Source organism: Gavialis gangeticus, unplaced genomic scaffold, assembly GCF_001723915.1.
Source record: "Gavialis gangeticus isolate Ggan-Ray unplaced genomic scaffold, GavGan_comp1, whole genome shotgun sequence".
Lineage (NCBI taxonomy): Eukaryota > Metazoa > Chordata > Crocodylia > Gavialidae > Gavialis > Gavialis gangeticus.
The window spans coordinates 77,408,704-77,422,060 of NW_017729025.1; the positions used below are offsets into that span (position 1 = coordinate 77,408,704).

Below are 13,357 nucleotides of genomic sequence, written 5' to 3' on the forward strand. Positions count from 1 at the left end.
ACCCAGGATTACAGCATGTTGAACCAGGTCAGAGCAGTCCTGGCTAGCTGGAGGACTGGGCAGGAGGGGGATCAGCCTGCTAATCTGGGGCTGTTCTGACTCAGCTCAGTGTGCTGCAGAGGGGCTGGCTGGGGTACAAGGATGCTTCAGTGCAGGGCTAGCTGGTAATCAGATGCTACACTAAAGCACCTTTGTGCCTCAGCCAGCTGGGTCAGAAGCTGCATGTGTTGCTGTGCACAAAAAAGCTCCCCAGCAGAGTAGTATTTGTATTTAGTAGTACTACCCTGCTGGAGAGTTTATTAATTTCCTGTGATATAAGAGGGCCACGTGTGTAGATGCCCAGGTATTTACTGTGGAGCTAATTAGGCAACTCTGCAGTAAATATTTCATGTGGATGCACCCAGCATCTAGAAGGAGGCCACTAAGTGCACAGTAAGATTCCTTGGGACAACAATGAGAAAACAGACACAGGAGTGAAGTTTATAAGTTGATAACAAGGGTCCTCAGGGAGGACCCCAAAGGCAAAACATTGGCCAATGTCCATTGCTTCCCAAATGCATCTTAAGAGCTGTTGGATGCTGCCCGGTGAAACTCTGCATGAAGATGCATATGGATAGAAATGAAGACAGTCCTACAGGTGCCGAGGTCCCCTTCAGCCAGCATCACCTTCCTAGTCTGGTAAATGGACAGCTTGGCAAACCAAAGAAGAGATTGAGCAGAAGGTTCTGGGATCTCTTGGGACTACAGATGAGCTGCTCTGTGCTGAGGGAGCAATCAAAACCATCAACATGGGCAAGGTTCTCCCACTGGCCATCAATTGTAACTGCAGGCATCTCCAAATAGGAACAGTAACAGCTAGTAGAGGTAACTGGCTGCATGAAGGTGCACACAAGGGGCACAGACAGACGTGCAGCTCCCCTCTGTAACTGAGAACATGTTTCAGGAGGTGTTCTCATTTACAATGATCCTGCAAACCAAGCAGAAGTTCACTCTTGGTTCCAAGAGGAGGAGAATCTAGCTACTGGCTGCCAGCTTGTGGCTGGTTTCCCTAGCAATGGGAATAGCAATGGATTTCCCTCCTTTTCCCCAACCTGTCCCTGTTTTCAGAATGGGAGGGGGGAAAGGGAGAAGAGGGAACTCATTCTAGGGCTTCGTCTGCCAGCACTAGAGGTTGGGGTGGGTGAATTGGAGCATCCCCCAACCTTGAAGTGGAAGCTGAAAAACCAGACTTAACTCCCTTTCCCCTTCCCATTCTGAAAACAGTGACAGGCTGGCAGGCAGCACAGACAGAAGTTACAGAAGATGCTAAGTTTTGAAAATCTTCATCTCATCCCTTATGCAATAAGGGTTCAGATTTTCACCCGATCTGCCATTTTTTAAGCTGACTGCAGCCATGTACTTGTTTGGTCATGGCTATAGACTGTTTTCTGTGGGCAGATCAGTCAAAAATTGTCATTTTCTATCTGCACCCAAGCAGTCATCACAGTGACATAGGTCAGAAGTGTCCAGAAGTCAGGGCTTCCTTGCATCCATAGCAATTGCTGTGAGTAGGAGGAGCCACCTACTCCCTCCAGATGATCTAGCAGTGTGCTCTGTAAAGCTCCTGGGAAGTACTCAACTCTGGAGTCTTGGAGTAGCTGTTAGAAACAGAACTAAAGACTACTGGTTGAATTAAAAGCGCAGGCAATATTGTAAGATTATGGAGAGTTGTAGAAAGCCAAAATCATGTGTATAGATTTTTTTTTTAGTAAAAACATACATGGAAAATCTGTTACAGCTCAGTGCAAGTTCTGGTCGTCTTCTGCTCTTTTGTGTTATGTGGGGTGTGTGAAACGGGCCCTTTCAATTAAAATTTGGATCCAGCCTGAATCAGGGACAGTGATTCGATTCATTGATTCGGATCACTGTCCCCAATTTGATTCAGCCAAATCTGAATCTGATGATTCAATGCTGATTCGGCAAATCAGCAATTCAGGCACAGCTTTAAAAGTTTTTTTTTACATACCTTGAAGTAGCAGCGTGGCTAGTTATCATTGTCGTGCTGGGGTGACGGAGCGTCCCACAGGAGTGTGGGGGGCTCTTCAGCATGCTTGGCAGTGATCCTGGAAGTGGACCAGAACTACTTCCGGTCCACTTCCGGGTCTGCTGGGGAACGCGCTGGGGGCCTCCCTGCAACCCAGCCCAGCCCAGCAATTGGCTACAGAGGGACCCTGAGTGCCCCCCTCAACCCAGGAGGCACCAGTCCCTGAGCTGGGAGGGTGTGGGGGGGAGTCCCTGCACATTCCCTGGTGGACCTGGAAGTGCTTCTGATCCACTTCTGGGTCTACTGCCAAGTGCACTGGGGAGTCTCCCGTGCTTCTGTGGAATGCTGCATCTGCCCCAGCACCGCAGCTTTCAGAGCCCCTGCTACCTAGAGGTATGTAGAAAAAATACTTAAAGCTGTATCCACATCCAAATCACTGAATCTCTCTGAATCTCTCCAAATTGCATTGAAGAGATTAAAGGGTCCTCTGATTTGATTCAGATTTGGAGATTCAGCTACCAAATCAAGCCAAATCTCCACTGAATCGAATCAGGGACCAAAGCTTCACACAGAGCCCGTGCATGTGCTGCCTGTGTGATGCAGCTTTTCATTTCTGATGCTGAAGTTCTTACAATTTTCTTATGATGTCTATTAAAACTAAAAAGCATTGTCAAGTTTTTCAAAAAAATACAAGTACCAGCATTCATATTTCAGCATCCATTAGTACAGCACTCAGTTGTATCCACACTGAGTAAGCCTTGTTCTGCTCAAAGGACATCCCCTATTAAATCTTTCAAAAATCTTCAGATGTGCAAGCAAGTGCTTTAAGTCGGCTGCTATTGAAGAAGAAGTGGCCAGGTATTGCTCTCAAATATCCTCACTGACATTCTTGATGACGATGTCTTTTGGATGAGAAACTCAAAATTCATTTTTGTGCTTGAGCCTGTTGCCCAGTTCATTCAGAATATGGAAAATGATAGTTCTACATTGTTGGATACTGGGCACATCTACATAACATGCTATGTCACTGTAGTGATGAGCTACTTCAACGCAGGTTTGGACCTGTGGGTTGAAAATTACTTGTGCACCACCGGGACTGTGCGGTAATGGGTTACTACGCAGACATTTGCAGGCTGCTGCAAGTACTAAATGACTGCACAGTAACAACTGCACAGTTGGGGGCACATGTAGAGGCACCCACTGAGAATGAGTTCCTGATCATTAAGAAACATATTTTCAAGAATGCTGAATGAAGTCCACTTACAAAAACTGAAAAGAAAAAATTATAGACAAAATTTAGCATGGGAAAATCAAGTAATAACTCTCGAACGTACTGCTTTCTACCTTCTTGATCCACATTTCCAGGACCATGAGCTTTTTGCTGGTGAATTTGATTCAGCTTGTAGGCTTATCTCTACAAACTTTAAAAGATATAAAACAAACAATTCTGGCAGAAGTAGCTAAGCAGGAAGCAGCCAATTCAGTCATAAGACAATGTGGAGTGCAATTGAATCAAAACAAACTGTTCCTTCGTCACGGTGGAAAGAATATGTCTAACCTGCAGTCCAGTTACAGTGGCAGAAACTTTTAACACTTCCATACACTACTGCATGTGCAGAATGGAATTGGTCAGTTTAGGGAATCATCCATTCAAAAACCAGAAATATATTAAAAGACTTCCACTTCTGGGAAGTTGGTATTCATATATCACAAATTAAGTTTAGAAAAGAAAATGGAAAATTAAGAGCGACTCAATATTGAGATGAAGAGGAAGAAGGAGATACTGATGATGATGATGATGTAGATGGACCTTTCTGCCCATCTTTCCCTCAACCCTGATGCCTTCTTCCATGTTCCCTACAAACTGTCTCTAGGCTAGATCAGTCTCCTTTCCCAGCCAGGCCCAATATCCCTTCATACCCTCGCTCCCAGTCTGTTTTCTATGCTAAGCTCTTATTTCCCAATTTCCCTTCTATGCTGCCACTCTTCCCACTCTAGCTCTTCTTTCTTCTTTGTTTCAAACAAGTTGATTACTTCTTTTCCTCCTCAAGGCTATCTGGGTATCCACAGAGAGTGGTGAAGGCACAGGAAGATAAAATCTCCTTGTTTTTAGTTGTGCTGTTCATTATCGACAGCAGAAAGAATAAGTTGTTAGGAAAATCTTGCTCATCCTTTTCAGGTCCAGGATGGAGCATAGTTAATTGAATTCAGCTGATGAACTCAAGTCTTTATTGACCATGTGCAAACAGAGATTTTGCAAAAGTTATAACTTAGCCAAATCTGGCATTTTGTTTGCAGTAATGACAAAAGAGTGGCAACAAACTAAACAGCCCTTTGAGAGAAAGTCCAAGTTTGTGCTGGAAAGTGCTAGAGTTCTCAGTGAAAAGACTGTAATTTTTTATACTGTACTATACTATGATGCACTACGATGCCCCTCCCCATTGCAGCACATGTCCTAAAGCAGGGGTGTCCAACCTTTTTGAATGTGGGGCTGGATCATGAACTTTTCATCACCCAGCGAGCCATATTCAAAGACCTCACAGGAAGCAGTATCACATCACCCCCCCCACACACACAAAACGGAAGTACAGTGTTTACTTTCATTTCCTGTCGCAGCACCTCAGGCCTCAGAAAACAGCTTGGAGGGCTGCTTGGCGGCCTGTGGGCCGTATGTTGGACAAGCCTGTCCTAAGGAAGCCTACCTGAAACTGTAGTATTACAGGCAGCCCAGGACACATCAACAGCAAAGAAGAGCTGAGAGGATGCTGCCTCCAAGGTGCTGCGCTCCTGCTCAGACACTAGGTGGTGCCTCTGTTCTCTGTCAACACTTCAATCAAGCTGTGACTGCTTAGTGTGTTCACTGATAGCTGAAGTTTTGGGGTTTTTTTACAGAATTTGCTGACTGCCATGTTTAGCCAGAATTTTTACTGGCAATCCATAAATTTGCTGACAGTTGCCAACCCTGGTCCTTTCCTACATTGACACAGCAACCTCTTCTGAGCTGTTTAAATCCTTTGTAGCAACTTCTCCTATAAAAACATAACACAGTTGTAATTCAGATGATTAAGGGAGCGATTTAAATCTCTGTCCTGAAAACATAGTTTTTTTAATTCTACTCCAATTTGTTTAATCTCTTTTTAAGATAACATAAATTAACTGACAGAGAAGTAATTAAAAATAGATATTTTAAACTGTTAAGAGAATTTGAAAAAAATGAGGATCCAGGTGTGTTGATTTGAAATGTCACTATTTAGAGATAAGCATCTTCCACTGTTAGTAACTGAACAGGTGGTATGTTAAATGCTGGTACCACAGGAGTCTCCCTTTCTCAGAACCTGTCTGTATCCTAGAAGAATATTAGCTGTTTGACATATTTTGTCATTCTTCCTAGGAAAATTAAATGTAATGGATAGAGTTGCAGTCACAGCTGTCTTGGACATTGGGCAATATGTTCTACAAAAATATATCCACTTTAATTTTAAGATAATTTTTGTCTGTTCCAGTGATAAAACTATGTTCTCTGTTGAATAAACAATATATTTAACTTTTTGAGTATACTGTGAATCAATAAGATCATCTATTTCTAATTAACTTTTAGTAGATATTATGCAAGAATAAGAAATTCTATGAAATACTTATTGATATTATCTCAGTTAATTAAAATACAGAAATTGGAAAAGCAAGAAATACATTTTTAAAACTATTTTTATTAACTTAAAGTGAATGGAAAGTGAATGTAGAGTGTTGCATATAACAGGGGCTATCTACCCTAAAAAATGATATATTGGAAGAGCCAATATGTTGCATCATTTTGACAATAGATAGTTTCTTGGGCAGTGCCAGTAAAAATTTCTCGTTGCCACTCCAGTACTCCCATATCTGTAGGGATACTTCAATATTACTACATAACGATTAGTTCTGGGAACAAAAAAAATCAGATTTTCATATAATGGCCCAAGATAGTCAACAAGACTGTAAAGTAGTGAGATGGTGATGTACTATTAATTATGGCAGAATAATAAATAGACATGGGGAGTGAAAGAAAGCCTGAATCGTTCATTTTCCAGATCTGGAGCGGGAATTCTTATTCTTACAATACAATACTGAAACCACAGCCGGTCAAATCAATAAAGCAGGGTCAGACTCTGCTCTGACCTGCTACAACACCAACCCTAAGACAAGGACAAAAGAATCTCTTTGGTTGTCACCTACAGCCCCCAGCTTGAACACCTTAGGCATATCATTAATGATATCCAGTCCCTCTTGGAAAATAATGACCATCTCAAGGTAGCCATGGGAGACAAACCTGTCCTTCCTTACAGGAAGTCCTCCCTCAAGCTACATCTCTCCAGCAACAGGATTAGAACACATTATCACTAGACCAAATAAGATCAATTATAACATCTGAGGTTCATTCACCTGCTCCTTTGCCAATGCCCTATACACCCTCTCCTGCTTACAGTGCCCCTCTGCTGTCTACATTGGATAGGTGGGGTGATCCTTATGTGAAAGAATGAATATTGATATCAGTTTCAAAAAGTCACACAAATCTGTGACAAAATGCTTTAACTTTCCTGGACAGTCTATAACTAAACTCAGAGTAGCTGTTTTTAGACAACGAAACTTTAAAAAATAACTTGAACAGGAAATTGCAGAACATGAAATCATTCACGGACAGGATTATGTTACCTATGGATTAACCATACATTAAACCAATACTATGGATTCTTTACCCCATTACTTGGATTAGCTTTTATGACTCCTATGTCCCTCAATGGATTCACTACTTTATTTTTCTCTCTCCTACCCACCTCACCCCTCTTTTTTCCTCCTGTTTCTCTACTCTTTGTATTCTAACTGTTGCTTTCTATTGAGAAATTCTGCTTCCTGCAGTCACTCCATAGCATATAATGAAGTAAGCGACTGAATTTGAAAGCATATGCATCTCTGACTTAGTTAGTATATAAGGTGCATATCTGTCCTACCTTCTGCCTGCCTTCAAACTAATATGGCTAATTATCTCTCATCACTGTATGTAGGCAGCCAACAATGATTAGCCTAATTTGCTTCAGATCTGGTATCAGTTTACAGTATGACCTAGATGAAAGGTGGCCAACCTACAGCATGTGTGCCACAAGCAGCACTGGCAACCTTTGTGCATGGCATACAGCAAACTGGGTAGGAGACAGGCAGCACACCCACAGATAAGGTAGGAGGCAGAAAACAGTGCAGCAGATCAGATAGGGAGCACAAGATGGGAAGCTGAACAGCAAATAGGGCAAGGGAAGGGGATCAAAGTAGAACTCTGAGATGGTAGGGAACTAATTTGTGGCACACCTGCTAAAAAGGCTGGCCCCCACTGGTCTTGATGACCCAGGCAGGTAGTTTTCTTTTATTACCTTTATGTCCATTCTCTTATTAAAAGTATAAGGCAAAGGGAATAATAGAACTCTGTAAATGGATGTTTTTAATATAACTAAACTCATGTCTGTAACTGTGTGTGTGTATTAGATTTAGAATTTTTGCAACAAAATAACAGTTACTATATTGCTTATGTTAACCATAGACTTATTCTTGAAAAAATTATTACTGTATTTACTCAAATTTAAGTTGACCCTGAATTTAAGATTACTCCTCTATAATTAGATTCTATATATGGAAAATGTAAAAATTTGCTATAATTTTGCAGGTATATAATCTAATTATTGGAGGGTTGTCTTTAATCCATCCCCCCTCCCCTCCCCCACTGCTATAGGAGTGAAATCAGTGGCTGGGTGGGGTTTAGGTGGCTGGAAGGGGTCAGGTGGCCCCCTTGCCCTCTCAGCCTTCTTGTCCTCCCTGCCACCAGCACCCCCACCTTGCTCACAGCCTCTGCTGCCCCCTCAATCCCCACAATCTCTGCACTTTCTTCTCACTCCCCAGTCTGTCTCTTCCCCTTCCCCACCCCCTTACTGTCAGACACTCCTCAGCTCTGTTACCTCATGGAGTATAGCATGTGGAAACATACCCCCTGCTGGCCAGTCAGCAATATTGGCGCTTCTGATTGGCCAGGCAGGGGATGGAGTGTCCATGTATTCCATGCCTGGGAGGAAATCTAGCCTGAGCCAAACTGTACCTGAGAGTAAGAAGGGGTGGGGCAGTGGTGGGGGGGAAGCAGAATCTATAGAAGGCAAGCGGGAAGCTGCTGTGGGTCTGAATCTGGCTCAAACTGGGCTCAGGGCCAGATTCAGAGCCACAGAAACTGCCTGCCCCTGCCCACCTCTGATTTGTATGCAAATCTAAGATCAGGAGCTTTTCTCCCCATGCTGACTGGTGGGGGAAAATACCTCATCTTAGATTCAAGTAACTAGCATATGTGTTGAGTTTATTCCTGTGTGTGATGGAGCAGTTTTAGTGCTCCGTCACTTTAAGGGCTGGAGCATGCGGCTGCCAAGTGGCTGACTGTGGCGGCAATTTTCAAACTTAGGCCAGAAAGGCAGCAGTCTGAGTTGATCAGCCAAGGAGACAATATCAGGCTGAGCTGCTCCTGGAACACCTTGGAGGTTAAAGGGTGAGGCTATAGGGAAGGAGGAAGCCTCAATGGTCCTGGGTATGACCTTAAGCTGCACCCTGCCGGGGAAGGGTGGCCTGGTGGAGCTACCTGTGGTGGGGTAGCTCCCCAGAAATGCCAGGCCAGTTACCTCCCCAGTGAAAGGCAAGGAGGGGCACCTGAAAACCCCAACATCCTTGGTGGGTTTGATCTACACAGGGGGAGCCCAGACTCATGGGCAGGGCCCAGGTCAGTGAAGGGACCTGGAGCAGCGTGCAGGCTCCCCATGAGACCTGAGGTTGCAGAGGCCCTGAGAGTTGGCCAGGCACAGCTGTGGCCACCTGAGCCTCACAGGGTGTAAGGCTGTAGGGTTAGAGGGCCAGGCATGGCTGCAGCCACTTGAGCCCCATGGGGTGGAAGACCCCAAAGGAGCCCTTGTGAGGGGGCAGTAAGGAGCCCCAGTGAGGGAGAAATGAGGGGCTGTGAGCCCAGTATATGGGGCCGGGGCCCAGTGTGTGTTGTGTATGTTTGTCTGTCTAAAGGAAGAACCCAGTGCAAACCACTGGAAAAAATATCTGTAAGGGCGCTGGGACCTCGAGCTCTGGTGAGGAGTGAGAGCCCCATATGAGACTCTGGAGCACAGGTCCTAGTGCTACTTAGCTAGAGGAAACATCAGCAAGGCATCGGACACATGTAGGAATGGTAAGAGTGTGTACTTATCCCCCATGGTCATTTGGGCACACAAAGGGAAGCCTCCCGCCTATTTAATATCACAATCATTTAATAACAAGGCATGGCAGATGAACAAGGCAGGCAGTTTGCTCAGAGACAAGGGTGGGGCCATACTAGTACCAGGCCTGGAAGGTGCTGTTGTCACACTGGGTACATAGATTATTTTTCGAATTTAGGTTAGTACATCGAAAACTCCTATTGAAATTGAACTTTGCCCCTAAATCACGCATACTTTTAAGAACTTCACCCATATCTGTTTAAAATAAAACCAATGCATTCTGAAATAGGAATTTATGAGTTAGTCATTTTTTGCATTTAGCAAGGATTGACTGTTTTAATCAAATTGTAGATTATACTAATGTTAGCGTTGGTTATTCTTAGATAATTATTTTAAACTTTAAATAGTAAATGCAGATCTTTATAGACAGCTATTAAATTAAAGTAACTGAAGTATTTTTATCACCTAATTGGTTAGTTTCCTTGTTAATATGTGCTGTGCTTCTAAAGCATTTCACTTCTTCACTCCAATTGAATAGGGTTCGTTTCCTACTGGGTGGACGTCATGGAGAGTTTAAGTTTTTGCCTCCCGCTGGCTATGCTCCCTGCTATGAAGCTTTGCTTCCGAAAGAGAAGATGAAATTGGAACCAGTAAAAGAGTATAAGAGAGATTTTGATGGAGTTAGGGATTTGCTGGGTACAACACAGTTCCTCTCCCAAGCTTCCTTCATTCCTTGTCCAATAGACACCAGCCAGGTATGTCCACCTTATAATTAAGGAAGTGTAAAATACATATTATCTAGAACCTAAACAAGCAATTAAAAGCATTAAATCTAGACCATACCCTGTTTTAGCCATGAACTTTATGGGCAAGGCAATATTTGATAATATGGTAAATGGTCTTGGTGTAATTTATTATAGCTGAAGTTTTTTTAGGAGAATGGAACATTATTGAATCTTTTCTAATTTTTTGAATTTGAATTTTCTTCTTTAGATTGTTTTGCCACTTCATCTTGAGAAGATCAGGGATAAACTGGCTGAAAATATCCATGAGCTATGGGGAATGAATAAGATAGAGCTTGGTTGGACATATGGCAAGGTACAATTCTGTCAGTAATTGCCTAGGAACCAATAAAAGTTATGTTTATCAGGGAGCTTATAGGACTTCCTGTAATTAAATGATATTGCTAATCTAATGAAGGTTTATGGGAAGGAATTTTCTAAAGTGCTTGCTGATAGCCTAACACTGCATCTTTTGATGCTTTGGTAAAGCTTCCAGTTAGGCCAACACTGAAAGCTCTTGAAATCCTATCTGTAATGAGGCACCATAGACAGGCAATCAGTTACTATGGTGATGGGGCTCACATAAGTATTTCAATAAAAAATCTTACCTAGGTGGAGATTATGTTCTGTCTTTGATCAAAGCTTTTTTTTTTAATGTAGCTATGAACTTGGGCAGAGAGAGCAGAATATGTGTCAATAGCAGCTCACCCTCTTAATTGCCAATGAGAGAAAGCAGTTTCATAAGATGAATGGGAAAAGGAAAACTTGACCTGAATCTCAGCCTGTCCTTCAAAATGAATTAGAATGGGTCATCTGAGATTTAAAAAAAAAATAATGAGTTAACTTTTGTTAACATTTCAATTTGGCAGGCTTTTGAATGTCTATATTTCAAATGGAACACGAGCAGATATACTAAGATACTATGGTAAAAGATTTTTAATAGTAATTTTAGACTGCTCACTGCAAAAAGTACTAGCTGTCATGTGAAAGAGGCTTCTTTTTCAAATTTTTCAACACAGTTTTGCAAACATAAGTGGTTTCATTTTCAGATAATACTTGCCCTGGCACATGTTACACTTAAGACATGATTAACGAATTAATCACGTCTGAAGTTATTATCAGGCCACATGTTCAATTAATTAATGGCATGATAAAACAAGGAATAAGCTGCAAAGTTATTTCACACAAAATATGAAATAACATTGTGGCTGGTTCCTATCACACCATTGATGGAACATGTAGCTCATGTAAGGCTGGAGCTTTGATGGAACATGGAACTCTGCTAGTAATAATCCTTGGCTGGAGCTCCCAGCTGCAGGGTGCACCACCGCAGCTGGGATGTTCATCAGCTGATGGAGTTCCCAGCCACTGGAGTGCATCATGTACCCCTGCAGTTGGGCACCCCATAAGCTGATCCAGGCAACCAGTTGCAGGGGCACACCATGCACCTCTATGGCTGGGAGACCCATCAGCTGACAGGACTCACGGCTGCTGGAGTTTGCTACTTGCTGGTGCCCAGACAGCCCCAGATAGTGATCCCAGGCTCCCCCAGCACCAGTAATAAGGTGTGATGGAATGTGATGCTCAGTCACACAGTCATACCTCCTACCATGCACATCATACCTTTACTTGCACATATGCCATGGGCCTTGCATATCATTTTTAGATGCTTATCTAAACTAATGCATTATTTCTAATAGAACTGGAAAACAATATAAAATGATTCCATAAGGTTTCTACATGAGATTGTGCACATTACAGTAAATTCTGCAATCCTGACTCAGTGAATTACTCATACATTCAGTTAATGATTTTTACTGCATGAGAACTGCAGAATTTGGCTTACTGTTGGTCTTTTTATGCAGATTTTGTGTCTTTTACTACATTTCATAGCTAAAGGGCATTCTTCAATGTTCCCATGATTAATTTATCATGAAAAGGCTCGTTTATATAATACTGAATAGCTGTCATTAGGTATCTAAAGATGGATAATATGGTTTATAATACTTTTATCTGCGGAAGGAACGAATACATTTTTGCTGTACTAAGATTGGTTTGACTTTAGTAATTGAACAGTTTATTTTCTTCTTTTGTATTGCAGGTACGAGATGATAATAAAAGACAACACCCTTGTCTTGTGGAGTTCTCAAAATTACCTGAAACAGAGAAGAATTATAACTTGCAAATGTCAGCTGAAACTCTAAAGTGAGTTTTAAATTTAAGACCAAAACACAATCAAATTTGATATATTTGTTGAATCTTCATTTTAAGATACCACATACTATACAGGTGGTTAAAATGTAAATCATTTTGGCAGTCAGGTCCAAAATCTATGCAAAACCATTTGTACCATTATTGCTGTGGGAGTTCTGTATTCATTCTGAAATAGCAGACTTTAGCCTTTTTTTTCTTTTTTCTTTTTTTTGCACAAATATACCCAAGGACACAGGCTCAACCCTTCTGGCTTTACTGCTGTTGGTATGTCCATCTGAGTATTACGTTCTGGAAATTGCTGAAAGACAAACCTGATTAGACTCAAGAGTACCTATACACGTGCTCAGTGCCTGATCTGATGTGTGTTAATTAGCATGCATTGGAGTAGACTCTGTTAATCGAGTCTGCTGGCATGCGCCTGCAGACTCCACATCATGTTTATTCAGCATCCCTGTGCTTCAGAATGATGGGGGGGAATGGGTGCATTAACTAAATCTCAATGAACAAGCTTTAGTTAAAATGCCCCCGCCACCATTTTAAAGCACAGGAAGTTGAATACACAAGACGTTGTAGGCACTTTAGAGTGGCTCCCAAGAGCTGCTCTAATTAAAGCGCTCCCGTCCTACCCCAGAACACATGTAAAGATGCCCTATAATATTTAAAACTTATTTTTAACTTGAATTTAATATCCTTCATTACTTTTGTTGGTTTTGATCATTCAGAATATTTATTTTTATAATACTTTGTAAATCTGGGATTAGAACTGTGTTTATGTATTGTAAGTAACAAAAACTTGATAAAGAAAAACAGCATTTTCTTAAAGACATGATGAGAGCTGTAATTTTACTGTTTTATAACAACCAACTTTTAATTTTTTTAGAACCCTTTTGGCCCTTGGGTGTCACATTGTTCACTCTAATCTAGCAGCTGAGGAAGATCTTAAAAAGGTCAAACTTCCTAAAAAGTATGTATCTTTATTACAATTGCTGTATATTCATCATAATTACTAATTATTTGTACCTTACTTAAAATGTATGTTCACATGATAGTACTGACTAGTAGCAGGCACTTTCATAGCT

General features: G+C 41.8%; 1 protein-coding gene across 1 annotated transcript in view; it reads left to right on the forward strand.

Annotated features, from left to right (window-relative positions):
- The window catches only part of RYR3 (ryanodine receptor 3), a 666,405-nt gene that overhangs the window by 277,445 nt on the left and 375,603 nt on the right, over positions 1-13,357 (forward strand). The window contains exons 20-23 of the mRNA XM_019518966.1: positions 9,821-10,037; positions 10,276-10,380; positions 12,166-12,269; positions 13,159-13,242. Of these exons, the coding sequence (XP_019374511.1) occupies positions 9,821-10,037; positions 10,276-10,380; positions 12,166-12,269; positions 13,159-13,242 (510 nt within the window). The remainder of the gene's footprint in view (positions 1-9,820; positions 10,038-10,275; positions 10,381-12,165; positions 12,270-13,158; positions 13,243-13,357) is intronic.